This window comes from Syngnathus acus, chromosome 6, assembly GCF_901709675.1.
Source record: "Syngnathus acus chromosome 6, fSynAcu1.2, whole genome shotgun sequence".
Classification (NCBI taxonomy): domain Eukaryota; kingdom Metazoa; phylum Chordata; class Actinopteri; order Syngnathiformes; family Syngnathidae; genus Syngnathus; species Syngnathus acus.
Genome location: NC_051092.1, coordinates 4,223,133 through 4,250,728, shown reverse-complemented (window position 1 = coordinate 4,250,728; position 27,596 = coordinate 4,223,133). Strand labels below are relative to the sequence as shown.

The 27,596-nt window shown below is 44.1% G+C and overlaps 5 protein-coding genes, 1 long non-coding RNA gene and 3 other non-coding genes across 16 annotated transcripts; 5 read left to right on the top strand and 4 right to left on the bottom strand.

The window, feature by feature from the left end:
* Nucleotides 1-69: 69 nt before the first annotated feature.
* On the top strand, nt 70-4,743 carry pus7 (pseudouridine synthase 7). Of its 2 annotated transcripts, XM_037254218.1 has the most exons (17): nt 70-168; nt 730-1,029; nt 1,108-1,192; nt 1,332-1,451; nt 1,523-1,664; nt 2,292-2,309; nt 2,467-2,578; nt 2,656-2,733; nt 2,801-2,929; nt 3,035-3,160; nt 3,221-3,282; nt 3,357-3,517; nt 3,578-3,704; nt 3,779-3,880; nt 3,955-4,084; nt 4,181-4,272; nt 4,347-4,743. In XM_037254218.1, exons 2-17 carry the CDS (start codon nt 740-742, stop codon nt 4,481-4,483), a joined length of 1,911 nt encoding a protein of 636 aa, XP_037110113.1. In that variant the 5' UTR covers nt 70-168; nt 730-739; the 3' UTR covers nt 4,484-4,743. The 2 variants fall into 2 exon arrangements, with proteins under 2 accessions (XP_037110113.1, XP_037110114.1); XM_037254219.1 differs by lacking the exon at nt 2,292-2,309.
* LOC119124352 lies at nt 1,823-17,224 on the bottom strand. Its single transcript, XR_005098256.1, has 7 exons — nt 17,124-17,224; nt 11,528-11,954; nt 10,714-10,969; nt 8,875-10,629; nt 8,693-8,727; nt 2,635-3,772; nt 1,823-2,322 (listed from the first exon to the last, which is right to left on the bottom strand). It is a non-coding gene; the product is annotated as an uncharacterized LOC119124352 (long non-coding RNA).
* On the top strand, nt 5,136-6,908 carry aplnr2 (apelin receptor 2). Its single transcript, XM_037254222.1, has 2 exons — nt 5,136-5,461; nt 5,592-6,908. Exon 2 carries the CDS (start codon nt 5,648-5,650, stop codon nt 6,899-6,901), a length of 1,254 nt encoding a protein of 417 aa, XP_037110117.1. The 5' UTR covers nt 5,136-5,461; nt 5,592-5,647; the 3' UTR covers nt 6,902-6,908.
* Nucleotides 7,414-12,430, top strand: hdac10 (histone deacetylase 10). Its single transcript, XM_037254216.1, has 19 exons — nt 7,414-7,589; nt 8,887-9,021; nt 9,091-9,187; nt 9,291-9,388; nt 9,458-9,562; nt 9,633-9,701; nt 9,765-9,891; nt 9,964-10,029; nt 10,089-10,148; nt 10,209-10,298; nt 10,369-10,475; nt 10,540-10,607; nt 10,724-10,946; nt 11,026-11,101; nt 11,179-11,261; nt 11,327-11,383; nt 11,463-11,736; nt 11,801-11,960; nt 12,083-12,430. Exons 1-19 carry the CDS (start codon nt 7,447-7,449, stop codon nt 12,109-12,111), a joined length of 2,067 nt encoding a protein of 688 aa, XP_037110111.1. The 5' UTR covers nt 7,414-7,446; the 3' UTR covers nt 12,112-12,430.
* Nucleotides 12,624-21,729, top strand: parvb (parvin, beta). 3 transcript variants are annotated; one of them, XM_037254224.1, is made up of 13 exons: nt 12,624-12,831; nt 16,897-16,986; nt 17,138-17,208; nt 17,398-17,500; nt 18,206-18,346; nt 19,210-19,325; nt 19,401-19,459; nt 19,715-19,734; nt 19,850-19,911; nt 19,988-20,056; nt 20,260-20,361; nt 20,454-20,526; nt 21,402-21,729. In XM_037254224.1, the coding sequence occupies exons 1-13, from the start codon at nt 12,735-12,737 to the stop codon at nt 21,476-21,478; spliced, it is 1,080 nt and encodes a 359-aa protein (XP_037110119.1). In that variant the 5' UTR covers nt 12,624-12,734; the 3' UTR covers nt 21,479-21,729. The 3 variants fall into 3 exon arrangements, with proteins under 3 accessions (XP_037110119.1, XP_037110121.1, XP_037110120.1); XM_037254226.1 differs by lacking the exon at nt 12,624-12,831 and adding an exon at nt 13,895-14,177; XM_037254225.1 differs by lacking the exon at nt 12,624-12,831 and adding an exon at nt 15,851-15,995.
* trnag-ucc lies at nt 18,381-18,452 on the bottom strand. Its single transcript has one exon. It is a non-coding gene; the product is annotated as a tRNA-Gly (tRNA).
* Nucleotides 18,675-18,746, bottom strand: trnag-ucc. The gene has a single exon. It is a non-coding gene; the product is annotated as a tRNA-Gly (tRNA).
* trnag-ucc lies at nt 18,919-18,990 on the bottom strand. The gene has a single exon. It is a non-coding gene; the product is annotated as a tRNA-Gly (tRNA).
* Nucleotides 21,730-22,739: 1,010 nt separating the features above from the next.
* Nucleotides 22,740-26,593, top strand: parvg (parvin, gamma). 5 transcript variants are annotated; one of them, XM_037254231.1, is made up of 13 exons: nt 22,743-22,991; nt 23,458-23,546; nt 23,733-23,797; nt 24,382-24,484; nt 24,624-24,758; nt 24,887-25,002; nt 25,062-25,117; nt 25,188-25,216; nt 25,347-25,411; nt 25,771-25,839; nt 25,903-26,004; nt 26,085-26,154; nt 26,439-26,593. In XM_037254231.1, the coding sequence occupies exons 2-13, from the start codon at nt 23,477-23,479 to the stop codon at nt 26,537-26,539; spliced, it is 981 nt and encodes a 326-aa protein (XP_037110126.1). In that variant the 5' UTR covers nt 22,743-22,991; nt 23,458-23,476; the 3' UTR covers nt 26,540-26,593. The 5 variants fall into 5 exon arrangements, with proteins under 5 accessions (XP_037110128.1, XP_037110126.1, XP_037110127.1 ...); XM_037254230.1 differs by having other exon boundaries at nt 22,745-22,991; nt 23,467-23,546; nt 25,185-25,216; XM_037254228.1 differs by having other exon boundaries at nt 22,745-22,991; nt 25,185-25,216.
* Nucleotides 26,594-27,596: the final 1,003 nt, after the last annotated feature.

Here is a 27,596-nt window from a genome sequence, read left to right as displayed (position 1 = left end):
CGCATGCTTTGAGCTCGCCTTTTTCTGACTGAGGCTTTTTTTTGGCCTGGTAGGCGGGGTTTGAGGTCAAACCCGGAAGTAAATACGCGCACGCGCAGATGCTCACACACGTGTTGTATAGTACATTCGCTCGCTTGATCCTGTGCTGTCTCCACTCTCCACACTCAGGTAGTTTGAATCAGGTTTAAGGCGTTGTTGTTCATTTAATTCGCCATTTAGTTCCATTCTTGAATAAATATCGCTGCTACCACCTTAGATCCCATTTCCCCTGCGTTTTGGTACCTTGTGCAAACATGCTAAGCTACTCACCTCAATTTTACAAGTAACACTTCTTAAAGGGTCAATCGTAAGATCGTTTTAGTGATTGCACATGGGTGTGTTTATCTATCTATGTTACCATTTGTTGAACATTACTTAGATGTTTTATAAATCACTTTACACACTAAATGTCTCATGCAAGCCGCCTCATCTGCTCAGACAATGATGAGTCCATCGTTCGTTACCATGACAACCAAGGGTATAGTCTGAGCATTGGCTTTTGGGCCAGAGCTCTCTTCATTTTGGTGACAATGGTACGCGTAACAGCAGGGCTAAATTTCTTCGATGAATCGCTCGTCAGTGAGTGCAGGCAAAACAACCTCTTTGGCATCTCTTGTCTGTCTGTCATCCTCTCACCAGTAAGATGTGCCCCCAATAACAACTAAAAAAAAAAAAAACTTTGTGTCTCAGCTTGCTTAGAATGGATGAATCCAAGCCCGCAACAGCTCCAGTCCACCCAGGGGAGAAGAGAGGCTGCTCGGAGGATGAGGAAGACAAAGCGGCGGTGAGCAAGAGAGCCAAAGTTGAAGATGAACACGAGAACGGAGCTCCTCGGGGAGCAAAGAGCGCCGAAGAGGAGGTGGAAGGGGAGGAGGACGGTAGCGGCGAAACCTTTGCCGACATGATGAAGCACGGCCTCACAGAGCTGGACGTGGGCATCTGCAAGTACGTCAGCGACCACGAGGGCTTCTCGGGAATCCTGAAGGAAAGGTTTGTTCTCTACAACCGCACCCTTTTCTTCCACTTCCTTTCTCGCCGAGCTATTGATGTATGATCATTTTCACTCAGGTACTCAGATTTTGTGGTGAATGAAATCAACAAAGATGGAAAGATAGTGCACTTAGACGACCTCTCGGTTCCTGAAGAGACCCAGGTCAGCAAAATATTCACTCTGGTTGAAATGCTTGTTGGTAGATGGAGATACAGAGTATGGCTTTGGTTACCATGACAACCAGCGGTTGAGACAAAAGCGAGAGCTACTCATCTTGTATTGTGTGTGTTGGTTCTACCAGGAAGCAGCGGCAGCAGAAGAAGAAGAAACAGCCGATTGCTCGGTGCTGACAGAGGATCAGAAGAAGCAGCTCGGGGAACTCCAACTATTCAAGAACAAAGAGAGCTTCGTTTCCATCGAGGTGACTTTACACTTGCTGGCTATCGCTTATCTCGGGTCAGTCTTTTAAATCCATTTTTATGTATCGTCTAGGGAGATGAGTCCAAGGAAAAGCGGACCGTGGTACACAAAGCCATCAAAACTCAATTCCCCGGCCTGGAGACAAAGACGGAAGAGAAAGACGGTCGCAAGTTCATCGTGGCCTACCATGCAGCTGGAAAGAAGGCTCTGGCTGGTGAGCGGAGACAGCAAATGTCCAACACCAAGTTCATATTTCAAAATAATGAAAATCTGCTCAACATTTTAAACCCCATAATGAAGTCGTATAAGTTGCTCAGTGAAGTCAGCAAATCATTTTCTCGTGCGTCTTTTTCATAAAAAAATCCAGATTTATTTTTTACTTTTGAGGTTTCAATGCATATTTTTATGACATCCTTAAGAAATCAAACGGCATGTGCATGATGATAAGGCTGGATTACACTGCGGGTCAGATGTCCTAATTTAATGTCTATAATTGATTTTTTAAAATTATTATTATTTCCATGTTCAATCCAAGAAATGGCTGTCATGATTAATCAAATAACTAAAAACGAATGTTTTTCTTTGTGCCATTGGAGAGCAAAACAATCTGAATCGTCGCCTGAGCCTTGCAGTGTAAATCCAGTCTAAAAACACGTGCATGAGTCTTTCCGGGATGTCAAGGCATCACTGAGGTTCCCATCCGAGATTGCTCGCCACGAATGCTCACCTGATCCTATTTTCAGTCCACTCGCGGGTTTGCTTTTGCATGCGGCTCAGCTCCCGAACATCTTGCGCTGAGTAACGCTCTTCTATTGTCTATATTTTGCTCCTCTTGGGATAGAGGTGAAGACATCTGCAGGTAAGAAGTTCTTCTGCACACAAGAAAGCACAGGAGGTGTCGGGTGTTAAAGCTACTTTTGCCGTTTTATTAAGGCAGGAGTAGACTTTTGTTTCTGTCAAGGCGAATGTCTTAGATATGAGCTCACGCTTTTGTGTTTTTTTTGTTTTTTTTAAAGCACCAAGGAAACACTTCTGGCCCAAAAACCGCGGCAGCTTCTGCCACTTTGTCTTGTACAAGGAGAACAAGGACACGATGGATGCCATCAATGTGCTCTCAAAGTTCCTCAGGTATGCTAGTCTCAACATTATATATTTATAAGGGGTGGATTTTTCTTCTGATTTACGTCTCGATGTTGTTTTGCCAGGCTCAGACCCAACATGTTCTCCTACATGGGCACCAAGGACAAGAGGGCCATCACCGTGCAGGAGATCGCCGTGCTCAAGTGAGTGTGGACGAGTCGCTCGGGCGCAAGCGGCGAAGCTCACGCCGCCAACGCTCTCCGTTTTCAGGATCACAGCAGAAAGGTTGGCCCACCTCAACAAGTGCCTGATGAACCTCAAGCTGGGAAATTTCTCCTACAAGAATCACCCTCTCAAGCTGGGCGAGCTGCAGGGGAACCACTTCACTGTGATCATCAGGTGCGCCAAATGTCGGGCTTTATTTTTCAATATCGGAATGAGCTAGGTGACTCGTCATTTTTCAGTTGTCCTGCTTCTCATAGTCGCTTAATGTGTTGGCGTAAGGAACATCTCAGGAAGCGACGCCCAGGTCCATCAGGCCGTGACGTCCCTCAAGCAGACGGGCTTCATCAACTACTACGGCATGCAGCGCTTCGGCACCACGGCGGTTCCCACGCAGCAAGTCGGCAGGTAACCGACGCCGTCCCGCGCCGAGACTCCGCCTCCGCTCACACGACGTTTCTGTGTCAGGGCCATCCTGAAGAACGACTGGAAGCAAGTGGTGGATTTAATTCTCAAGCCTCGTCCCGGAGGTACTGAAGTTCCTAAATCCGCCTGGAGTGGAATTTTGTGGTCACGCTGACGTTTCCGTCTTGTCTCCCCGCAGCTGAGAAAGAATTTTTGGTGCGCTGCAGGGAGGAGTGGGCCAAGACTCAGGACCCCGAGGCGGCCCTGAAGAAGCTGCCCAACAAGCGCTGCGTGGAAGGCCAGCTCCTCCGAGGCCTGGCCCAGCACGGCAAAAACAACATCGTCACCGCCTTCGGACTGGTGAGTTCTATTCAATTTGAATCAAAAGCCCGTCTTGATGTTCTGCGTGGTTTTGTGCAGATCCCCCGAAACAACCGGCTGATGTACATCCACAGCTACCAAAGTGTGGTGTGGAACACCATGGTGAGCCGCCGGATAGACGCCTTCGGGCTCACCGCCGTGGAAGGCGACCTGGTTCTCCGAGGAAGTCAGTATCTCTCGGTATCTCTAGCTCACTGTGTTATCATCGATTGAGAATCAATGCCGATCGATTCCCTAAAGCCACAGCACACGTCCTGTCAGAAGAAGAAGCAAAGAGCCACTCCGTACACGACATCGTCATGCCGCTCCCTGGCTTTGACGTCATCTACCCGTCGCACCACGGTAAGAAAAGCCACATTTCAAACCAGGCTGGCAGTTTGAAAAGAAATAAATATGAGGAAAATATTCTGCGCCAGTCGGGAAAGGTTACAGAGAGATGCTGAGCGCAGACGGGCTGGACATCGACAACATGCGACACAAAATTAAGGACTACTCGCTGGCCGGAGCTTACAGACGTGTCATCATCAGGCCCAGCGATGTCAGTTGGTGAGTGCGCCAACGAATCACTGCAGTGGGTTCAAATTGAATTGAGGCGGATTATTCGCTTAAAACTGGGTGTCGCTTTTTGTGTTTCCTTTGTAGGGAGGTGATCGAGTACGACGACCCCAAAATCTCTCTGGTCCACAGTGACTTTGAGAAAATTGAGAACAAACCAGCGCCGGTTTTCAACAAAGGTCAGGACTCCGAAGAGAAGTTGCTGCCGACAGCAAACTCAAAGCTCTTTTTCAATTTTCTTTTCTCTTAACAGAAGGGAAGTACCGCGGTCTCCGGCTGGAGTTTTCGCTACCGCCCTCCACGTACGCCACCATGGCCATACGGGAAGTCCTCAAGTTGGACACCAGCATTAAGAAACAGACGCAGCTCAACACCACCTGGTTCAACTGACGGGTCGATTGTTTGGCGATTTGACACACTTCCTGGGTTAGTGTGAGTGTGTCTGACTTTTTTTTTTTTAATCGTCGAAAATAATACCAACGTTTTACTTCTGATGGTTTAACTCTCTCTAAATCACATTTGAGCAGAGATGATATTTTTTTTTATCTGCTTGTGCAGAATTTTGAGACTGCTTTCTTTTTTAAAATAACATTCAATCAAATGTACAAGCGACTGGCAAAGACGATGAATTAAAGTCATTGAGAAGCTGAGTCTGTCTTTTTTTTGGGGGGGGGCATAGAGAACTACATTTTCTATTCGGCCAATCAAAGCAAAATAAATTATAAAGAATCATTGATATATTTTTATTTATTTTATTTATTTAGTTCTTTGCTGCTTCTCACTCACGTGCTCAGCCTTGTTTGCGCCTCAGAAACGCTTTATTTGCGCTAACCACTAAATTTCCTTTTACAATGTTAGTGTGTGTGTCTGTGTGTGTGGGTTGACTCGCTCAAGAAAAGCCAGGAATGTACGTGGTAACATCTGTTCCCGTAACAACAATTCGATGCTAATGTGACCTCTGCACTTGCTGTTTACTGTTGCGGCATCTGGGCTGTTTGCACGGTAACCCCATGCTAGTCGCCCAGCATTTGGATACGTTGAATTAGCCTCTTGCATTTATGTGTGTCTGTGCAAGACAATGACGCATTTTGTGTGTCCTGGGAAATGTGTGTGTGTGTTTGTTGTGGGGGGGGGGGGGGGGCTGTTTGCAGGTCACGTAGCTCCACTAGTGTGGTCTGCTATGCGTACAAGTAAGAGGACGGATGTGTGTTTATTGGGGAGTGTCCGGGGGGTTAGCTTGTTTATAAGATAGGAACCATCGTCACCAAGCTGCAGATTTCGGAAAGAAAGCTTCTAAAGAACAAGTGAGAAACTGATTTTTGGCTGCGTTGCACTGGATTTCAATTCAAGCTGATGACGTGTCTGCAGGTAAGTGAGCTTTAGGTTAACCAAAACTAACGGGACTCGGGCCTTAGCCAAATTGTTATTATGAATTAGTTCGTGCTGTGATTAAATGATATGACGACGGTGAGTTCATGTTTTTTTTTTTCTTGCATAGAAAAGCAGAGCGGATCTGAGAAGAGCCAACTAATGCGAGTCGGCAAGAACGATTAAATGGAGTCCAACATGTCGGACGCAGACTCCCTGACCTCCCCTTCGCCTCCTCCTTTCTTCCAATGCGACTACACAGACTGGTCTCCCTCCTTCTCTATCATCCCCTCCATCTACCTGCTGGCCTTTGTGCTGGGTTGCCCGGGCAACGCTCTGGTGCTGTGGGCCTATCTGGACCGAGCCGATGGGAGGAGGAGAAGTCCCGTGGGATTTGCCATTCCGTGTTGCCGAGAGTCCAGAAGAAACGCCTCCTCCAGCTCTAGCTCCTCGTCTCTCGGGGCCCCGCGCCCGTCCCGCTCCCTGACGGACTCTCTAATAGCTAGCTTAGCATTAGCAGACCTCTGCTTCCTGGTGACCCTTCCCCTGTGGGCGGCGTACACGGCCCTGGGCTACCACTGGCCTTTCGGCCAGACGCTGTGCCAGCTCAGCAGCTTCCTCACCGCCCTCAACATGTACGCCAGCGTCTTCAGCCTGAGCGTGCTCAGTGTGGAGCGCTACTGGGTCTTGACCAGGTGCCCTCGCCAACACCCTCCCACCCGGGCCTCGTGGCCGTTGGCGGGCTTGTGGCTCCTGGCAGGGGTGCTGGCGCTTCCCGGCTTGCTTCTGCGCTCAGTGCAGGAGTCCGACTGGCCCGATGAGTCGTGTTCTACAGCCTGCAGGATGGACTACTCCATGTTGATGGGAGACGAGCCAGATGAGGACGAGAGGGAGCGCGCCCAGATGTGGTGGGCGGCGGTTCTGAGCCTCAAATCCACACTGCTCGGCTTCCTTTTGCCCCTCGTGGTCCTGCTGGTGTGCTACTGTTCCTTGGCCCGTCTCCTCGGCAGACACTTTGGCCGCGGGCCTCGACCCGACCGCCGCCGCCAGCGCAGACTCCTCCGGGTCATCGTAACTCTAGTGTTGGCCTTCTTCCTGTGTTGGCTGCCTCTGCACGTCAACAAGACTTTGTCCCTGCTCCTGGAGTTTGGGTTTCTGCCGTACTCTTGTACCTTGGATCAGATCCTGCTGGCGGCCCACCCGTACGTTACGTGCGTAGCCTATCTTAATTCCTGCCTCAACCCGCTGCTCTACGCCGCCTGCGATCCATCGTTTCGAAAGAGATGCAGGCGGACGCTGCTGCTGATGTGTGGACTACGAAGGCGGGAGAAGGGAAAACGAAAGGAGGCACAGAAGGAGGGGGGGAAATTCTATGGCCCTGCACAGGAGGAAACGGCAGACAAGATGGCGGGAGTGGACGTGGCCACTGAGCAAATATGATTTACTTCAACTATTTATACTTTAAATTTCGTTGTACATGTGTGACAATGACAATAAAGATCTATTCTATTCTATTCTACTGTAAATGTGTGATTTTCCTTTCATGTTTACTATATAGTTGCACTCTTGCTTTTGTATTAAAAATAAAATGGTGCAAAATCACAGAAGTCTATGTGTTTGTAAAAGTTTTTTGTTGTTTAAATTCTTGAAAACTTGAGAACACGTACATTATGGAATGCTAATTACTGTGCAGTATGTACACAGAGCTGTTTAAGTCTCGACTAATTTCGATATAAAATGTAGTAATGACTGAAAAAAATACAAATGAATGTTAATAGTATCTTTTTAAATTTCTATTATTCAATGTATTATATTCAAGTTATGTATTTTATATTTTGATTGTTAATGGTGAATTGAAGTGATTCCATGTGTTATATCTTGATCTTTGTATGTATAATTTGACATCGTGAATTTATATAGATTTATAATTTTATTTTGAAGCAAAGCGCAGCACCGTTTTATATTCGAGGGGGATGCTGTGACCCATGACCCATAAAAAAGTTTCGCCTGCTCGGCTTCAGAAATCTGAGCTTTTCAGTTTTTTTCCAGGAGACTGCAGGACATCTAAGATGGGAACAGCCTTAATTTACGACGAGGAGATGACCCGCTACAAACTGCTTTGGTTAGAGTAAGTATGAGATGTCAAGTAAGCAGCCATTTGGCTAATAAGTCCGACACAAGTTCTTGCTTGGTGGGCACAACGTTCCAGCAGCGCAACGACTGCCAGGTTTTTTTTTAGCAAGGAGCGTTATTTCGTTAGTGCTCTCTTTGATTTTATTTTAAAAACTGCAGCACAAGCTTGTGCATCTTTTTACGCGTGTACATACATTGGTGCTGTCACTGGGTTGGGAAAAGTGTGCGTTTTATATCGTTGTTGTTGTTGCTCAGATGAGTTAGGTTGGTGCACGGTAAGCTAATCGTCACCAGTATTTTAAATGTGTTATTTCTTTCCAAAAATGAAGGTGTATAATATAATATATATAATATATTTGTTGGTTGTGGTCAAATTAAAAGAAGTAAAGTTTATGTGTTATGCCGTGTGGGAGCAGTTGCCCGGTGTTGCGTTTAAATGGTCGGAACCGATTATCGCAATGTTGTTTCTGCTGGGACTATTTATATACGCTTGGTGCAAAATAATCGCATTCTATTATTATTTCACTTAGGTTGATATTATTTTGTTTGAGACATTACTTAAATGTAAAGTCAAAATGTTTTTATTTCATTTAATACTTTTTGTCTTTTCTTAATGGTGTTCCATGTCATAGGTTTTCCATTCATAACTGTAAAGTAAGATGAAATCAACAGATACGACCAAATTAATTGAGGAATAAAATTATGATTAATAATTAGGACAGGGCGATATGGACCAAAACTGATATCCTGGTATTTTTAGACTGAATGGCAATATACGATATATTTCAGTATTTTAAACAAAATGTGCAAAGTGTTTAATTTAGACACAACACCACGTGTTCCACTTTCTACTCAACAAAGCACAGATGGGAAAAGAACAGAAATATAAAGAGTACAATAGTATTTAAACATTTTTTTAAATCTATAATACGAATAGCTTACATTTTAAAAATTAGAGCTGTGCAAATAACAAATGTAAAGTAAAACAGGCTTACTTTGGCAGGAAAACATGGACCTACAGCTTCATGGCAGTAAATGTAAACTGATTTAAATAAAGAGCTGTGCAAATACCAAAAAATGTAAGCAAAACAGACTGACCTTGGCTGGAAACAGACCTACAGCAGTTTCTTCAGCTGTATGAAATGAAAACAGATATAATTATGAATGCAAAGAACAAAAAAAATAAAATTATTAACCCGTACGCTTGTTGCAGAATTTCGTAATATAAATAATTATGATTGATTAGCAGCAGCAGAAAGACACATCTTACAAATTCAAACCTGCGCTTCCAGTCCAGATTGTGAGCTCGAGAGGCCCGAGCGTCTGACAGTGAGTTATGAAGCATTGGTCCAGAGCGGTCTGGCTGCTCGATGTATCTCCGTACCCGTCCGCAAAGCCACAGACGACGACATTCTCCTGATTCACAGGTGAGTCCTGAACCTCTAATTCTCAGAAGTTTTTTTTATGCCTTCTGAAGTTTCACAAAAATGTTCTAGCGAGGAGTACCTCGAAGCGGTGAAGAAGACGCCGTACATGACTCTGGAAGACTTGAGGGAGTTCACTCTGAAATATGGATACGTCTATTTCCACCCAGTGAGTGGTATTAACATTGTTGCTATGGAACATTGTGGAAAAACTGAGTCGTAGTTCCAAATGACTCAGCAGCCATTTTAATGCTTCCATTTTTGTGCGACAGAACAGCTATCACTGCGCCTTATTGGCAGCGGGAGCCGCACTGCAACTGGTGGACGCCGTGATGAGCGGGAGGGTGCGAAATGGCATGGCTCTAGTCAGGTAAGAACTTTGAAGCCAGTCTCTCAGTTCGATTTGAGCGCATTGTCTCGTGTGTTTGATCGTGAGCAGACCTCCGGGGCACCACAGCATGCGCAGTGCCGCCAACGGCTTCTGCGTGTTCAACAATGTGGCCATAGCAGCCAAATACGCCCAGCAAAAGTACGGCGCTCAAAGGTAACGAGGTCAAGTGCATCCTTGGAGCTTGTCTTTCTATTTTATGACATTTGATTTTTTTTTTTTTCAGGGTGCTGATCGTTGATTGGGACATACATCACGGTCAGGGGGTGCAGTATGCGTTTGAGGATGATCCAAGGTTCGCACATTGACTAGATTTCTTTCGACGTGATCAGAATTTCCAATGGCTTTCCTTCCACAGCGTGCTTTATTTCTCTTGGCACCGCTACGAGCATCAGAAATTCTGGCCTGAACTCAGAGAATCGGACTATGACAGTGTCGGCGAGGGCAAAGGTGCTGGCTTTAATATCAATGTGCCTTGGAACAAGGTCAGTAACACGCGGAATTTGCCAACCTTTCCATTCGCTTTCCAGTCAGCGTCGTATGTCCGCTGTGTCCAGGTTGGCATGCGGAACGGGGACTATCTTGCCGTCTTCTGTCACGTCCTTCTGCCCGTCGCCTACCAGGTGAGAAGAATTCACGCAAAGTAACGGGGCTGACTGGACTCGAGTGATTTTTCTTGCAGTTTTGCCCGGACTTGGTGCTGGTGTGTGCGGGCTTTGACTCTGCCATTGGGGACCCAGAGGTACATTTAAAGCGCCGTGCTTTTTAATTTGCATTTTTATCAATTATTATTATTTTCCAGGGTGAAATGTGCGCCACCCCAGACGTCTTCGCCCACCTCACCCACCTGCTGATGAACCTCGCCGAGGGAAAACTGTGCATGGTGTTGGAGGTCGGACACATTCTTTACATTTTCAATAAGCATTTGAATTTGTTGATAGCATCTCGCAAATGTTTGGCAGGGCGGATACAACTTGACTTCTCTCGGCCAGTCCGTGTGTGTCACGGTTCAAAGTCTACTGGGCGATCCGGCGCCCCGGCCCGCCAACCTTCAAGGACCCTGTCAGAGGTTCAGCCGTGTCGGCAATTTGACTTTGCGCATGACGGCGTGACTTACAGTGTTTCTCTTTCAGCACGCTGGAGTCGGTTCAGTGTGTGCGCGCAGCTCATCGCAAGTATTGGTCGTGTCTCAAGCATGCAGGTACTGGACCGATGAAGGGAACCTTGAAGGGACATACCAACTCTTGGTTCATTTATTTCATAAACACATCAAATATATCGAACCCCTGAGTGAAATATTTTTGTACCTTCCTCCAGCTGAAGCGCCCCCTTCGGACGTCAGCACGAAGCGCATTAAGATAGAAGAAAAGCTCCAAAGCGGTGAAGCAGCTGAAGGCAAAGACCACGTCACATGGCCCGAGCCTGAGAAGCGCGTCGCGCCTCCTGTACGCACGGCGGTGGTGATCCCCGAGGACGTGGATTGTCCGGACGGCTGCGAACGCTTCCACCTGCCTAATAATGCCCGCTCGCGCTCAACCAAGTGCGATTCTCTTTTTGTTTCACCTGGACAAACAAAAAAAGGCTCCTTAATGATTATCTTTGTCGCTCTCTCCAATAAGAGAGGATTTTGAAGGTGATGCTGTCACGAAACTATCCAGTCTTACTGCGCTTGTTGGGGAAATGGAGAAAAATGAGGTCAATTTTTTTTTTTTTTAATTATGACTGGCTGCTTTTCCCTCCAAAATATTGCCACTTTTTTACCCCCCGACCAGATCCGCAATGGCTTGGCCTTGGTCAGTGACGTCTCTGTGGCACTGGAGACGGTCATCAAGCATGCAACCGCTCTCAAACAACGGTAAAAAAAAGTGGATGCAACTGTAACTGGATTAGCAACAAAAACAAGTTCTTCCTTTTTTGCAGCGTTTTGGTTGTATGCGTTGGTGGCAATGGAGTCATGAGTCACCTGCCAGAAGATGGGTGAATATTATTTCTACTTTGTCGTGTATTTATCGTCATGAAATGAGCTTCACCGATCAAGCGCGTTCATGTCTTTTAGGACAACACTTACAGTAGACATCCACAAGGGGGCGCTAGAGATGCCTAGGTGCAAACATTATATACCTGTGAGTCTGAAGAACGGCTGCGGCGAAACTTCGGGGTTGGCGCAGGCCACGTTCGGGCTCCTCCTGCCTCTGGCCTACGAGTACGACCCCGCTCTGGTGCTGCTGGCGCGATTTCCCGGCACAGGCGGCCCCAGCGAAGGCGCGTGGCAACAGCTGGTCAGCCTCCTTGGCGGCCTGGCTCGCGGTCACATGCTTGTGCTGGTGCAGGTGAGGAGAAGAGGCAGCAGTAGATGGATTAGAAGGATTTTTTTTTACCTGGCTTCCATTTTAGGAGGATGAAAAGGCTTTAGTCGAGCCAACAGCGTCGTCCCTCTCTGGGAGTCCCGCGCCAAGTCTGGGGCAACTTCCTGCTCCAGTAGCTGATGATGTTGAGGCACTGGAGCGCTTGAGACTCCACCTTCAGGCCGACTGGACGCTGCTGAGGACTTCAGGTGAAGGCAAAATAACAGTCAGTGCCAAGCTGCTGTTACCTGAGTGCTCGTCATGCACACACGCATCATCTCTTCAATATTTCATTTAAAAACTGTATTGTGCTATTTTCTCATCAAAACAGTACAAGAAAGTGGAAGTGAGGACAACTGAAGCTTCAATATGTATTCCTTCCATTGCATTTCAAGAACATGGTCCAAACCCCACATAGGAAGGCCAAAGGCAGACATGCTAATCATAGGACCACTGCCAGTGTCTATTCATATTCCATCCATTCTTATTTTAATTTTATTTTTTTATATATGTTTTATTTTTTTTGATATGGTGCTTGTCATTCTGGTTGTGGGTAAACTGGAGTCAATCCCTGCTGACTGACCCATAGCACACATTTACAAATCTTCAATGAACCATTTTTTGTTGTTGTTTTGAGACATCTTTTTATACAAAATTAAAATAATTCATATGAATCCAATTATGTGTCTGCTTGGTGGTATGGGTCTATAATTCGATGCTACACCCTTGCCCGAGGATCCCAAATTCTGAAGGAGGCCTACAGTTTACTTCATCATGACATCGTATGTAGTCCCTTGTCCTGCCTGTTGGAGGCGCTGTGAACTGACGCACTGGTCCATGCTCGTCACACAGTACGACGTCCCAGCCCGTCTCTGCCCTTGACTTGGCCGGTGTGTGTGTTCGCAGGCACCGTTCCCTGTTTATCATCACTATTGCGTGCGTGTGTGGCGTGTGTGACAGAAACACGCTCACACGCTCAAAAGATGTCCACCAGCTCGCAGTCCGCCAAAAGCAAAAAAGACGAGTCTTTTCTAGGCAGACTCGGGGGCACTTTGGTCCGGAGGAAGAAAGCCAAAGAAGGTAAGTCATTTATTAATATTTTCGTCTCTTTTCCAAATGATCTTATTTTAGTCATCCATATTCTTTTATTTTCCTTTAGCGCTCATATGTGCGGCAATCACGTGGCACTCCAGTTAAATGCTGCGGGCTCGTTTACAATATTGATGACGTCGGTTTTTTATATTAGTTTCTTTCGTAACCGCAAACAATCACGTCCGAGACAAAGCATACCGCGCGCTCTTATTATGTGAGGTAACGGACATAAATAGAAGCGCACAATAATGCCACATAGTCAAGAGGAAGTTCAAATAGATTTAGGTGGGCTTATTTACATTTTAAACACTTGTCAGAGTTTGTCTTGACTTATTTTGAGCCTTTGTGTGTGTGCGCGCGCGTGTGATAAAAAAAAAAAAAACAGCTGCGAGATTTAACGCCTGTGTGTGTATTCACTGAGGGTCAGCTACAAGTTGCTCGAGGACTGCACAAAATTAAATAGGATTGAAGTATTCTACAATATGGGCTGATGTTTATTCCGATTATTACTGCAGAGATTTTAAATCCATTTTTGCATTCCAGTACCAAATGGCTTGCTGACTGGCACTGGGGTGTGAACTGGTGGTTGAAGACCACTAGTGTAGAAGTATGCCAACACTATAGTATGAGCAAAAGTATTCAAATAAATTTGAAAAACATGAGTGCGCCACTGCCATCTACTGGAGTGGATGTGCCATTACACAAGGGGGAAAAAAAGCACGTTATTCAACTTTACTGTTGGACCAAACAGTCAATGCGATTTGTAAAGTTCAATACTGTATGATACTCTGACATACTGTATTTATGCAGTACTACCATTTCTTGTGCTTTATTGCTCAAGTATATTTTATTTTACAGCACGTTTGAACTTAAAGGTAATGTTTTCTACTGGTTCATCTTGCAAGCTGCTGGGGTTTTCTGTCAGGCGTGGTGACTTTATTCTCAAGAGGAAACACCCTAACGATGAGTAGCGTTGGGAAAAGTTGCGTAACCTTTTGCTGAAAACTCATTTTCCATGTCAGCATTTTGTGGTCTTCTTGTTTTTTGTCCCCGTTGTCAAGTTATCGAGACCACAACTTAATGGGGAACATTTTGACTTTCTCTCACTCGGCTCAGATTGCTGCACTTTTCTTGGGTTGCTTGTGACAAACTGACAGGAAGTGTGCGTTTTTATGACAAGGCCAAAGTGTCTGTTCATGTCTGTCACATCCATGAGTTGCTTTATAAGGAACCAGCGCTCACATCCTGACTATGTGGTCTCGCAAATTGCTGATGACATTCACTAGTACGACTTAAACCTTGCTCGGTTGCTGCTGGAATGATGACCGCAAAGAGTAAGTTGTGTTCTTAATTGGGGGGGGGGGGGGGGGGGGGGTTCCCCTGTTTACGACTACATTGGCAAATATCTATATATATAATAATAATTTATATAATAATATCTATATCTTCTTTATTATGAGCCGTTTCATCTCTGTGTGGCCATTTGCTTCTCCTGTTAGTGCGGTTTATTCAACTTAATCGAATTAACCACAGCAGTTTGCAAAGTGATGCACATGAAATAAAAGACAGCTAAAACCCCAAAAATTAAATATTGTGCCGGGCTATTACTTTTGTCGGCTTAAAACGAGATCACGTTTCAAAAAAGCAAAGATCATTGCAAACTGAGCAAAGAGAGCGAGCACCCATTCTGCTCCCCGCCACTAGGAGGCAGATTTAAACCATCCACCCATCCTATTACTAACCCCCGGTCATCTCTGGGCTTCTGTTGCTCTCCAGTCTCGTGCTGCCGACGTAAATAACCTGCGCTGTATTCAAGAGCCTGTCTGTCGCCTCCATATACTGCCACTTTATTTATATCCTCAACCAGTAAACTGCCTCTCACCCCCTCCCCCTCCTGTCCCAGAGCTCTAATGGGGGGTCACTTGAGCGTCATTGTTGTTTTTGAATGCTGCTCACATCTTTGCCTTTGAAGAGTAAACATAATTTAAATATATACAAGGCATCCACAAAGGCACTGTACATTTGATTCCTCATTTTACAGTTTGATAACTAATATGTAAATAGAGCCACAGCTAGAGGTGTAATAAATTAATTTAAAAAAAAGAAATTTTGTAATTTGACTCCAAGATTTGTCCATTCATTTGCTTTTGTAATACAATGTCAGCGAAAAAAAAACAACTCATGTTCTATCTGGGTTGCCGGCTTTGCTCGGGGATTGAATTAGTGGAATTGTGTTAGCGGTAATAGAGTCACTGCCTGATTGATTGCCTGCCGCAAGTAAGAAGTATCAGAGGCTTGATTTGGTGGCTCATTGAAATGCAAAATTTATGCTGAGTTAGACCATCAGATAGACAAGAAGAAAAACTGTTTTTTATATGAAAGGGGGGGGTTAAAACATGATGAGCATGCACCAGCACCACACACGAGGTAAACATTGAACTCATTTGTTCATTAAAATTAAGTCAATACATTTTAAGGATGTTCAATACGACTTTTTTATTCAGACCGATACCGGTACTCAATTCTTGAGTTTCATCGGTAGAGATACCAAGTATTGATACCGCCAATACTTTCTACACACAAAACTATACATTCCCTTATAGTTATGAAATGAATGACCATTTTCTATTATTCTAATTTCCAGTTCCTGATAATAAAATGGCCACAAGATGGCGTCTGATACTGGTATCAGCTGCTGTCGCAAGTACTGATACCTTGAAATATCGATAACGATACCATCACTCACCCGTCCCTAATATTCTTTTCAAAATATCCAGTTGACTATCAAGTCAATGATAGTGGGAATAAAAGAGGAAATAGAAATCTACCAAAATAAAAGTAGTAACAGCGCTAAACAGGGTGCAACAGACTCAGGCTTTCATTTCCAACCATTACATCACACTAGCGTCCATTGGAGATTCTACTCTTAACACACACACACACACACATCTCCAGTAACTAGACCTCTGAGGTGGGGAGGAGATTTGTGACAGAAATAAACACGCCCCAGCTACTGTTCGGCCTTACTCACACACACCCTCACACATATTGACATATAACTGTGCATGCATTTACTGCATCGTGCAACCAGCAGGAATTTCAAAGTGGGGACATGGCGGGATTACTTTGCGGTACCAAGAGGAAGAAACCAGGTACTTTGATAGAAATGACAAGTCGGACGTGCCTCACAAATGATGCGTCGTTGGGCTTAAACTGCTTTTAAGGGGTTTGTCCATACGTAGGTGGCTGTTGGATTTTGCCGACTTTGATGCAGGTCGTATTTGACTCGGAAGCGGGCGTAATGTAAGCAGATGAGCCACGGGGGAGGAAGCGACGCAATTAGGATGAAATGTAGCAATTCTGCTCTGTAATTATGCAGCCAAATGTTGAGCCATGAGGAGATTCCAGGCTAAAAAGAACTGACGGTATCAGATCGGAAATGTGGCGTGGACGCCTTCCCCCGAGCAAATGTACATTACTACTGCTTTGAAGTTGTAATTGTTCGACATAATATACAGTGATTAATACGTTATTTTTTGCATAAAATAACTATCGAATAGAGAGCGCACTAACAAGTGAAATGGAGTCTTAAAAAAAAAAAAAATCAATGTGTCCATTAGCGGGCAAAGCCCAATTTTTCAACGTGATAGCAGATATTGATTATCTTTCAATCTGCGTGGCGTTTACTTTTATTTATTTCCTCCATTTGGGTCTGCACTTAAACGCGCCGTTCTTTTAGCAAGATTGCTGAAGGCTTCGTTTTTGTAGCCAAACAGGAAACATGAAGAGATAAACTTGTTGATGGAACATCATGTGGCCCGTGGAAAAAGTGACCAAGTGTCTCTGGCAGTACTTTTTAAAAAATCTTGGGGGAAAACAGAAGCAGTGACATTAACAGTCAAAGGAAATAACTATATCAATGCTGATGAATCAAGATAACATTTATTTTATGGAATTTATATTTAGGTGCTATTTGCTGTTGGACATTACTCATGGTGCATTCTATTCATATGTGTGTGTGTCTGTGTGTGTGTTGTGTTGCCGTGCGACTAGTGAGTGACCTCCACGAGGAAGGCAAAAATGCCATCAATGCTCCAATGCTTCCTTCTGGGACAAACGTCCATCCCGAGGACACTCTGCTAGGTAGCAACACACATTTCTTGATGTATTTTTTAATTTGTTTGTATTCATTTACATGCAATAAAAAAAATCTTAACTCTCACGTGGGATCATGTCTGCACTCAACATGTGTGAAGGGGATGAAAAAAAACTTGTCTCACCTTGTCTTTGCCAGAGGAGAACGCCGAGAGGATCATGCTGGACCCGACCTCGCGAGATGACCCCAAGTTTAAAGATTTGCTGAAGGTAAAAAGAAGTAGAAATACTCAAAAGATATTTCTAGAAATTTGGAATTTGAGGTGAACAGGATTTACTTGACAAGAATGGTGGGAAACGTTTTTAAATGAACCTAGGTCTTATTTTCTTTTGTGTATCACACAAGGCTGGCATGTGAACAGGGGTGTGTAGACTTTTTCTATCCACTGCACACTACAGGTGCTGATTGACTGGATCAACAGTGAGCTGGAGGAAGACAGGATCATCGTGAAAGACCTGGAGGAAGACTGCTATGACGGACAAGTGCTGCAGAAGCTTTTTGGTGAGTCAGGTTATCCCCTGCGTTCGTGGGCGCCCTCTAGTGTCCATTACGTGTTACCGGTAATAGAGTCCACACTAATACGGTAAGTAAAATGTGCGTTTTTTTTAATATAATTAACGACTTCATTTATAGTATTAATGTCTAAATACTGTAAATATCACAACACAATATCTACGTAAGTACAGCTTAGAGATGTACACACAAGCGCTAGCGATAGCTCTCTTTTAAACATGCTAAAGCACATTGCGTATCACTAATTAGCAGGCAAAGAGGCAGGTATTTTATAGAATAAAACAACGAGAAGAACTTACTTTCTTACGCACAATCTGAAGCACATCTTAAAGGAGCCAGTCTTACAGTCCTCTAGCAGGCCTTTTTTTACAACTTTGACGTGATATAATTGTGGAAAACGCCAAACCGCCTCCTGTTACTTTTTGTCCCAAACGTGCCTGCAGCGCCACCGCCGGACGTAGTGGCCAAAACAATATTGCATGGGTCGTGATTTTAGGATACAATGTTAGTGAATGGGAATTAGTTTTAGGGTCGTTTAGCTAAAGTATTTTAGGGTTTGATACCGTATGAGCCTTTGGGGCAAAAAAATAAAATAAAGTTTTTGGTTGCACCACAGTAAATTTATTTTTATGTCCAAGTCTCATTGTGGGACGAAAATAGACGGTCTTATTTGAAGTACGGTTCTCCTCCCAGAAAAGCTGTCAGGCCGGAAACTGAACGTGGCCGAAGTGACCCAGTCGGAGATCGGCCAGAAGCAGAAGCTCCAGACGGTTCTGGAGGCTGTCAATGAGCTGCTGCGTCCCCATGGCTGGTCAATTGAGTGGAGTGTTGACTGTGAGTGCTCCCTTTCAAATTATCCAAAAGCTACTGCGTTGGCCGGGAATCGAACCCGGGTCAACTGCTTGGAAGGCAGCTATGCTCACCACTATACCACCAACGCTGGTGTGCCAGTGCTTCTTATTATTATTTCCTTCAATGAGAAACTGCTTTTTTTCCCCCCTCCAGTCATCCATTGTAAACTCGCTTCAATAGTTGCATTTTCAAATTGTAATTCATTCATCTGCATTCATAAATACAAACAAACCAAACAATCCGAACAAATAATATTAAATTATAAACTATGACCAAAAATAATTTGTTATAGAAATGATCCAAAAGCAACTGCGTTGGCCGGGAATCGAACCCGGGTCAACTGCTTGGAAGGCAGCTATGCTCACCACTATACCACCAACGCTTCTTCTCAAGATCTGGTTCCTTAAGAAAGCTGTTTCCGACCGATAGTTGCATTTTCACATTCATTCATCTGCATCCGCAAAAACATACAAACAAAACAATCCCGAACAAATAACATTACATTATAAACTACGACGAAAAATATTGTTTTTAATAAAAATTACAAAATCAACTGCGTTGGCCGGGAATCGAACCCGGGTCAACTGCTTGGAAGGCAGCTATGCTCACCACTATACCACCAACGCTGTTAGCTCAATGGACGTGGTAAGTCACTAAAAACGAAGTGAGCATTCCTGCCACGTCGCGCACATTCATGAGACATTTCATTGGGCACACCCACGCAGTCCATTTAACAATACTTTTAATTTTGTGGTTGCCGCTCTTTTTATTTTTGTTCTAATAATGCAATCAAAATATTTGTAGTTGCTTTGCAGTCAATATCCTCAGCGTGAATGTTTTTGCAGCCATCCACTGCAAGAACCTGGTGGCCATCGTGTATCTGCTGGTGTCGCTGGCCATGCACTTCCAGGCGGCCATCAGGCTGCCCGAGCACGTCTCCGTCAAGGTGGTGGTCGTCAAGGTGAGGTGTGCGTGGGTGCGTGCTCCGCGTGTGACGTTGCAATGTGACGTCACTTCAATGCTAATGTTTGAGCAGAAGCGAGATGGCCTCCTGCAGACGGCCCTCGTCAACAAGGAGCTGACCAGCACCACCGAGTGAGCGCTGTTTTTTTTTAAAAATATTTTTTTAAATATATTTTTACAAGAAAAACATCAATCTATGTTGTATTCCAACGCAACGAATTCAACAGTATCATATTTCAATGGGCATCGTGTTGCTAATTCGCAAGTGCGTGCCGTTTCCGCCAGGGGGCAGTATAATGCATAGATTGATTTTAATAAATCATCTTAAATTTGCACTAACATACGTAGCAAACTGAATTGTGCTTTTTGGCTCTGTTTCCTTTCCAGAATGATGATGGGGAGATTTGGTAAGTCATGATAGTTTCTATGTATGATGGTGATTTTTATGTAAAGTTTCCAAAATCCGAATTTAGTAAGATTACTCTTTACTTATTCGAAATAAATGTCTGTTTGCTTCAACAGAACGAGATGCTTTCGATACGCTTCTGGATCACGCGCCTGACAAACTCAACGTGGTCAAAACGGTAAGAAAATCCCGTTTTAAATTCAGACTCAGATTTCTTTTCCCCCCATTAAATGATCCGATTGCTGCCCCCTTAGTCACTCATCACCTTTGTGAACAAGCACTTGAACAAGTTGAACCTGGAAGTCACTGAGCTGGAATCTCAGGTATTCAAAGTTTCTCACATGACCACCATCATTTCAGTGGAAATGAAATTTAAAATGAAGAGAATTGCACATATATTCAACTTTTGGAATGTCTATTGGAATACTGGAAGCAAATTTATGAAATGTTTTGACTTAAGATCGTGGTCATGCAACAATTTCAACTCTTAAATCAAGTCACTGTGATGATGTAATATTGTGTTCAGTTTGCTGATGGCGTTTACCTGATCCTCTTGATGGGGCTGTTGGAGGACTACTTCGTACCTCTGTACAACTTCTTCCTCACCCCAGAGAACTTTGACCAGAAGGTGATTTTTGACCTTCATGAAGAAAAAACAAAAAATCCATTATTGCACGTTGTGAACGATATCCCAAGCTGAGATGACATCTTTTGAATCAGGTCCACAATGTGGCATTCGCCTTTGAGCTCATGCAAGATGGCGGCCTAAAAAAACCCAAAGCCAGACCAGAAGGTAATGCCCGTTTTCAACAATGTTAAATATTTTTTATGGAATACAACTATTTTTTTATATATATTATTTTAAGCTTGGCTTGACACATTTTTTGGGAAGTACTTTTTAGTGTAAGAAATTTATAAGGACCAGTTCCTGCAATACTGCTCTTCTCCACTAGAGGGAAACCTCGCGTCATATTTGAAGCGAGCGCCAAGCTAAACGGAGCTTGGCCATCACTTTTCTGTCTTATAATTTAATGAACCATCGGCAGCCTGTAGCACGTCGTGCATCAATATACATAAAAAGATGATATTATAGGATGGAATATTAGGTAGAAGAGAAATCTAATAGTCGTGACGAATGGAATACTTAAAGGTTAATCAACATTTGCTGCCATTAAAGCAATTACAGTCAGAGGCCGCAATGGAAAGATAAAGCGATACATTTGTTTTATGACATTATCATCAGTGGGGGGTCGCGTTTCAGCTCTCTGTCATCCACTCAGACCTTCCTAAAGCAGAAAAACAATCGAGTTCATTTGTTCTCTCATCTTTTTGTTACCATCACAGCATTGTACCTCCACGGGGACGATGTTTTTTTCTTTTTCTTTGTTGTTGTCATTTGCAGCCAACTCGTGTTTCACCTTGAATCCTAATTGCAGCCCATTCTGCTGTTCTTCACCAAAACAATTTATCTCCAAGGTCCTAGTTCTGCAGAGAAAATTACAATATGCAAATAAGCCCTGTGGATGCAATCGCAATGTATCTTATGGTAATTATCAGGAAATTCATATTTTGGCCTACTTTGCGCTCCATATGAAGAAGGCAACGTTAATTGAGGAGCTGGAATTGAATGGCTTGATGAATGGACATTTTTTGTTACCTTTTGTGCAGATGTGGTCAACCTGAACCTCAAGTCCACCCTCAGGGTCCTCTACAACTTGTTCACCAACTACAAGAACTCCGAGTGACGGCGTGTTCGCGTGTGAGGTCACAAACAAGGACTCTTCGGTCGTGTCAGAGACGATTGGGAACGCTTTTTTTAAAAAAAAAAAACATCTTGTTTATTTATTCCTGTTAGAAAAGTTGTTGAATGCGCAACTATGAACGTTGACATCAACTTGAAAACATCTTGAATGTACACACAAGTGCTAACGTTCACCAAAATGCTTGAAATTCTTTCTCAAAGTTTTTGGGTGAATATTAAAGGAGACATGTTTTACTTTTTTTTTCCTTAAATTTAAAGTTTCAAACTAGCCTGAGACCAAATTTCGTAATTATTTCCATGTGGGCTGGCAATGGCGGCAACTTGTCTGAACAGATGGCCGCCATCTTTATTTGAAGAAGAAGAAAAAAAAAACGGCTCACGTTAGATGACGAACAAACGCTTTATAAAACGGCGCCGCCCCAGGTGGGCCGCAGTCGAAGAGGCCTGCCATCGACTGACCTTTCAGACGAGCCCCGAGAGAAGGCCGGAGATCTCCGGCTACACCCCCCCCCCCACCTCGCCCGCTGGCGCCACTGGGAAGACAAGCTGCGCATTCTGACGCCTGGCTGAATTATTGAACGAGCAGATGAGTCAACGCGCTGTAAGGAATCACCAAAGTGACAATTTGTTAGCGCTGCCTCACAAGCATTCCACCAATTTGGGCAAAGGAATGTCAGGTTTATTTTAGAACTCCCTTCTTTGTTGCTATGGAAACCTTCCACATAACCCCCCACCACCCTACCAAATTGCCCCTTCATCTGGTTGTCAGGTGGTCCCTTTTTTCACCTTAGCTTGTTTTCTGCACTTCCTGTCTGTTTTGGTGGGTCTCATGGAGGCTGCTGGACGCATGGGACGACAATTGATGTGCTAATACACACACACAACACACACTTTGCCTTGAGTGCTCCAACTCGCCCAGTGTCGCGTCTCGGTCTTTTCATTTGGAAACAGCGTTAGTAGGAATGCTTAATGGGACTTTACTAAAAGATTACAGTGTGAACTTTGTCTTTCATAGCAGCATGGTGGCGCAGTGGCTCGCACGTCTGCCTCACAGTTCTGAGGTTCTGGGGTGGGACTTTGAGTATTTCCCGGAGTTTTTGCCTGCGCTTGCAAGAGAATGCTCTATCCATCAATCCCTCCCTCCCTCCCTCCAAAATATTTAAAACCAAATCCATGAACAGTCGATTGTGATTCTGCAAGAGCCCAACAATAAAACAAGTAGTTCCGTGTGCCACGCTTGTTTGTAATGCTTCCTTCTGTATTCTGTGCACTGTACTGAAGTGCCATCTCACTAAAATTGAGGAAGTGCTACTGTTCTCTACATCACATCCTCTCCAGTGAGTGTGTGGCTTCACTTTTAACCTGCTGACATTTTATTTTTTTGTAAAAAGCGCCCGAGTGCTGACAGAGCTCTTCATCGGAAAACACAAAATTGAACTTGAACGTATTTATTCATCCCTCTGCTTCTTCTCGGGAGCCGTAAGCCATCGGGGGAGGTAAGCAGCTTGAAAAATTGATTTTTTTTTGTCGGTAATCTTGTTTTCTGAAGAAAACGAAGGAAGTCAGAGGCTTCACAAAGACTGCAAAAGAGGATGTGAAGGTCTGACTTGTCACCACGTGTTACTTTCATGTGTGTTCTCATATGACACATGAAGGAAGAGAGCCAAGGTGTCATACTCAAGTCAAATGTTTTGACTGGTTTTCATTTTTGAAGCTGAAAGGACCAAAAACTTTCATTCAAAGTAGCCTTTGAAATAAAGCGCAGACTGGACTTTGCTGTTCTCACCACATTTTGCAGAACTGAGAAAAAGAAATCCTGCATAGATATGAATTGTGCCAAATGCTTTATATATATATATATATATATATACTATATATACGTATATATCTTCAAAAAAAGTCAGTTTAAAAAATAAATAGGCAGTTCCGAAGATGAATGATTGAACGACCGTTTGTATCAAGTCTTGCCAGAGAGGGCGCTATGGAGGCGGATGTGGCTCAGGCCCACAATGAACAAGAAGACGGAGGTATGGATGCTGAATGCTTACAGGGTAAGTAAGTTCCTTTGGATTCTATCAGTAGTGAGGAGAAGCTGATGGAAAATGATTGAATGAAGATTAGCTGGTTGCTATCACCGACTACATCATGTTTATTATTTCATCTCATGTCATTTCTTCTTTGTATTGACTGATGTTATATTATTTAGCATTCATTTAATGTGCCTGTCCTCCAAACAGTTGCAAGGACGAAAATGATTCAGCCGACGTCTCTTAAAGACCCCAAACTGGAGAAGCTCAAGGAGGTAAGTTTGCTCTCTCACACAGCGATAAACTACTCTCACACATTCCACTGAAACGCTCTCATTTATACATAACTTTTATGCCCCCCCCCCACTACTACCACACACACACTACGGGAACACTCCTGCTTGCACTCACACTCAAACGCTCACACCAACTCTCACACAAACTCTCACACACTACCAAAACACTGAAAAACTCTTGAAATGACGTGAACACTTGAGGTTGGCCGAGAATTGCGTTCCACAGCCTGCATGAATCATACGTTCTTGGAGCAGGCAGGCAGGCAGGCAGGTGGAAGGTTGCCTGAAATTTTAATGAAGGTAATTATGGGAGGTAGATCACAAGTTGGGGGGGGGCAGCTTGACAGGCTCTTGTGGATGACAGCCTCCCCCCACCACCTCGGAGAAAGTGTCTCCTGCAAGTGCCAATGAATAAATAAGCTTCTTTGTATGTTGTCAGATTGAATATAGAGGAGTTCCTTTGCTTCTTTTTCCATTTGGTTTTATCTCGGAAAAATTAATTAGGGCTATCAAAGAGCTCAATGCAGAGAGATGAAAGAAAGCGTCTGTTTCTGTCTGGCCAGGCACTGGTGGATTGGATCAATCGCACTCTGAAAGAAGAGCACATCGTGGTTCGGAGTCTGGATGAGGATCTGTACGACGGGCTGGTTCTTCATCATCTCCTCGGTCAGTTTTCAAAAACATCCGTTGTCTTTTTTGGATTTTTGTTTTCAACGTATTTCTATTTTGTTAGCACTTAGCATTTTTTTAAACATTTTCTTATTCATGAGATTTAAAATCCTCTCAAATTCTTTGTTTCCTGCAGGCAGGTTGGCCGATGTGCACTTGCCCTTGGAGGAGATTGCGCGGAGCAGCTCGGCTCAGATTCGAAAGCTGGAAGCCGTCATGGAGGAGTTGGACAAGAGACTGGACCAGCCGCACACCAAGTGGGACGTCAGCTGTGAGTCACGATGACAAACAAACAATTCCGCGCAGAATTGACGTCCATTGAAAGGAATGTATTTTTAGATCTAATTAAAAATGACTTGAAAGGGTCCATTTTCCGTAATTGAACTGCCGTTCTTTCAGCGATCCACAAGAAAAACCTCCTGGCCACTCTCCATCTGCTGGTTGCCATGGTGAGACATTTCCAGCCCGAGCTGAAGTTGCCTACTGGCGTGAAGGTTCAAGTTGCGCTCGTGGAGGTAAGTCAGGCTCGAAAAAGTTCCGGGTCGAGTGTTTGCTCACACGGATATCCGTGCAGGTGAGCGGGAAAGGAATCCGATCAGACGTTCAAACCGAGGTTCTGACGGAAGAGAGGTGACCACCACTCTGAAGTTCTGGTCATCTGAGGAGAACATGACATTGTTCTTGTTTTTGTTTCCAGCAGCGATTCAGAGAACGTCAGCAGAACCGATGGTGAATATCGTTCCTAAAATTCTTTTTTTCTTATTTATAGATGCCCCACTTTAAATTCAAACACTATATTGGTACTTTAAAAAAAAGAAGTGCTCGTCTTAATGATGCGCTTTTGTGCTCCACCGTGCAGGGGACGCGAATCGCGTGGAGCAGCTGCTGAAGATGGAGGCTCACAAGGTCGCGCTGGTGAAACAGGTATGGAAACAAGGACGAGCGAGACGAGGAAGAGAGCAAAGGTGCCAATTTACAGAAAGCTCCAGAGGCACTCAAGTGTTGGAAAGGCAATTAAGCAGCGTTCTCGTTGGACTTTTGCTCTTTAACCCTCAGGCCTTGTTGGGTTTTACGAGCCTTTGCGCATTTTAATGGCAGAAAGTTTTTCGGGCCCACCTTGTGTGAACCGTGTAGCAGAGCGCGGCGTTCTGCATCTAGTTTTCACAAAGAATTTGGTGTCCACCAAACAGCCAGTTTGGTTTTATGACATTTGCAAGCACACAAATCATATGGTGCTTAAAAATGGGCAGTAGTGTTAAAACAAAATGTCTTCCCATGTTTAGGGACTGCTTGGCTTTGTAAACAGGAGCATGGCCGGCCTGGGCCTGCAAGTGTCCGACTTGGATAAGCAGGTACAAACGTGACGTGGATCACGATGAAATGGACTGTAATCATTGCGTTTTGTTTTGGTGCAGTTTTCTGATGGTGTGATTCTGCTGCTACTGATTGGCCAACTGGAGGGTTTCTTCATTCCTCTCTGTGACTTCAGTCTGACCCCCGTCGACCACGCACAAATGGTACGATCCAAATTATGCCAATTTCATGCGGGTTATCCAATGAGTCAGGTTTTGGAATTCTTTTTTTTATATCCTTGTAGCTCCACAATGTGTCACTGGCCCTGAGCCTCCTCACTCATCTGGGCCTGCACGTATCAATTCAAGCAGGAGGTGACGTCACAACACTCTTACATCACGCCTTACAACTCACACGCGTGTAACTGCAACTAAAATAGTCATTCTTCCCAACTACTCCCACTTTGCCACACACGTCATTTGAGGGGGCAGAAATTCGCCACCTAGTGGCAGTTTATAGGTACTGCTACAAATAACTACGCACGCGTTAATGTTCAGTCTGACGTCATGTGCTTGATTGTAAAGCCCAAGCAACCCAACCTGTAGATTAAAAAAACAAAAAAAATAAAAACCCTAACGTGTCAACGTTTTCTTTTTAGATGTCGTCACTCAGGACGTGGCGGCCACCCTGAAGGTCCTCTTTGCTCTTTTTAACAAGCACGCAAGGCAAGAGGAGAAGATGGCTGCCATATCTATCTGAGACTTTCATTTATTGCACTCAAAATGAACCTTATTACCCACCCAAAGAAACTTTGTCTGCACTTCCTTTGTAAAGCAATACGCAGCTTTTGTGGGCTTGTCTTACTTTTGCACACAGAAGTCCATCAGAAATGCATTAGGGCTGTAATACGAGATCTGCTACTTACATGGGTCAATACCACCACAATGGGTCTTTCAGACTCCCGAAAGTTGATATTATCCTTGAATTTTATCGTCTTTGTATTAAGTAAATTTTATGATGTAATGAATGCATATTCGCCAAACACTTCGCCATTTTGCAACCAGACATTCAATTGGTTATTTCAATGTTTGACCCAGTGGCCACTTTTACCAAACAACATAAATCCGGACTTAATGCGATGAAGCAGATCAGCGGATGGACTTTAATGGACTTTTAATAGACTCACCACGGCAGGATGTGGCCAAGGGCTCCTCATTGGCAGGAAATGGGATGGTTTGTTTTCTTCGTTTGGGCGCTGATGGATGACAAATAGATGTTTCGCGCACACTTTACTGGCACACAGGAAGAAGCACGGGAACGGAGGCAGCGTGATTGACAGAAACGGGATGAAATCATTGCCCCAGCTAGTTCGGGTTTGTTAGCGGCGTGCTAACAAACTTTCGGGTGGTCACATGAAGAGCAGACAGGTGACGGGAAGTCACGTGACACGTCAGCTAGCTTCTCGTAGGTAAAAATCGATCAAATATTTATTATCTATTAGTTATTATCAGGAGATAAGGAAAATACACGATGTTTGGCTTTGGGAGTGACGAATTAGATACTCATGCACAAATTAAAGCCAAAGCAATGTTTTTAAAAAAAAAAAGCTGAAAGGATCTTGGGATTAAAAAGTATCCCAAAAAAAACCCACCAAAATCCTATGGAAACGATCAAAAGTGTAAAACCGAAAAATATTTAAAATACTTGAGAGGGAGGGGAAAATCAATATAAATTAGATGAGAAATATTATAACATATTTGAGGGAAAAAAAATCAGGAACAGACAAAATTGAAAAATATCGGTGAAAAATACCACA

What these genes read in the sequence shown, in the direction of transcription:
- pus7 (XM_037254218.1), top strand. Translation starts at nt 740, where the DNA reads ATGGATGAATCCAAGCCCGCAACAGCTCCAGTCCACCCAGGGGAGAAG. An exon ending in TCGGGAATCCTGAAGGAAAG is followed by an intron (nt 1,030 to 1,107) that starts GTTTGTTCTCTA and finishes ATTTTCACTCAG; the next exon opens with GTACTCAGATTTTGTGGTGA. An exon ending in TCGTCACCGCCTTCGGACTG is followed by an intron (nt 3,518 to 3,577) that starts GTGAGTTCTATT and finishes GGTTTTGTGCAG; the next exon opens with ATCCCCCGAAACAACCGGCT.
- aplnr2 (XM_037254222.1), top strand. Translation starts at nt 5,648, where the DNA reads ATGGAGTCCAACATGTCGGACGCAGACTCCCTGACCTCCCCTTCGCCT.
- hdac10 (XM_037254216.1), top strand. Translation starts at nt 7,447, where the DNA reads ATGACCCATAAAAAAGTTTCGCCTGCTCGGCTTCAGAAATCTGAGCTT. An exon ending in CTGCCATTGGGGACCCAGAG is followed by an intron (nt 10,149 to 10,208) that starts GTACATTTAAAG and finishes ATTATTTTCCAG; the next exon opens with GGTGAAATGTGCGCCACCCC. An exon ending in GTCGTGTCTCAAGCATGCAG is followed by an intron (nt 10,608 to 10,723) that starts GTACTGGACCGA and finishes ACCTTCCTCCAG; the next exon opens with CTGAAGCGCCCCCTTCGGAC.
- parvb (XM_037254224.1), top strand. Translation starts at nt 12,735, where the DNA reads ATGTCCACCAGCTCGCAGTCCGCCAAAAGCAAAAAAGACGAGTCTTTT. An exon ending in TCAAGGTGGTGGTCGTCAAG is followed by an intron (nt 19,326 to 19,400) that starts GTGAGGTGTGCG and finishes ATGTTTGAGCAG; the next exon opens with AAGCGAGATGGCCTCCTGCA. An exon ending in ACCCAAAGCCAGACCAGAAG is followed by an intron (nt 20,527 to 21,401) that starts GTAATGCCCGTT and finishes CCTTTTGTGCAG; the next exon opens with ATGTGGTCAACCTGAACCTC.
- parvg (XM_037254230.1), top strand. Translation starts at nt 23,477, where the DNA reads ATGGAGGCGGATGTGGCTCAGGCCCACAATGAACAAGAAGACGGAGGT. An exon ending in TGTCCGACTTGGATAAGCAG is followed by an intron (nt 25,840 to 25,902) that starts GTACAAACGTGA and finishes GTTTTGGTGCAG; the next exon opens with TTTTCTGATGGTGTGATTCT. An exon ending in CGTATCAATTCAAGCAGGAG is followed by an intron (nt 26,155 to 26,438) that starts GTGACGTCACAA and finishes TTTTCTTTTTAG; the next exon opens with ATGTCGTCACTCAGGACGTG.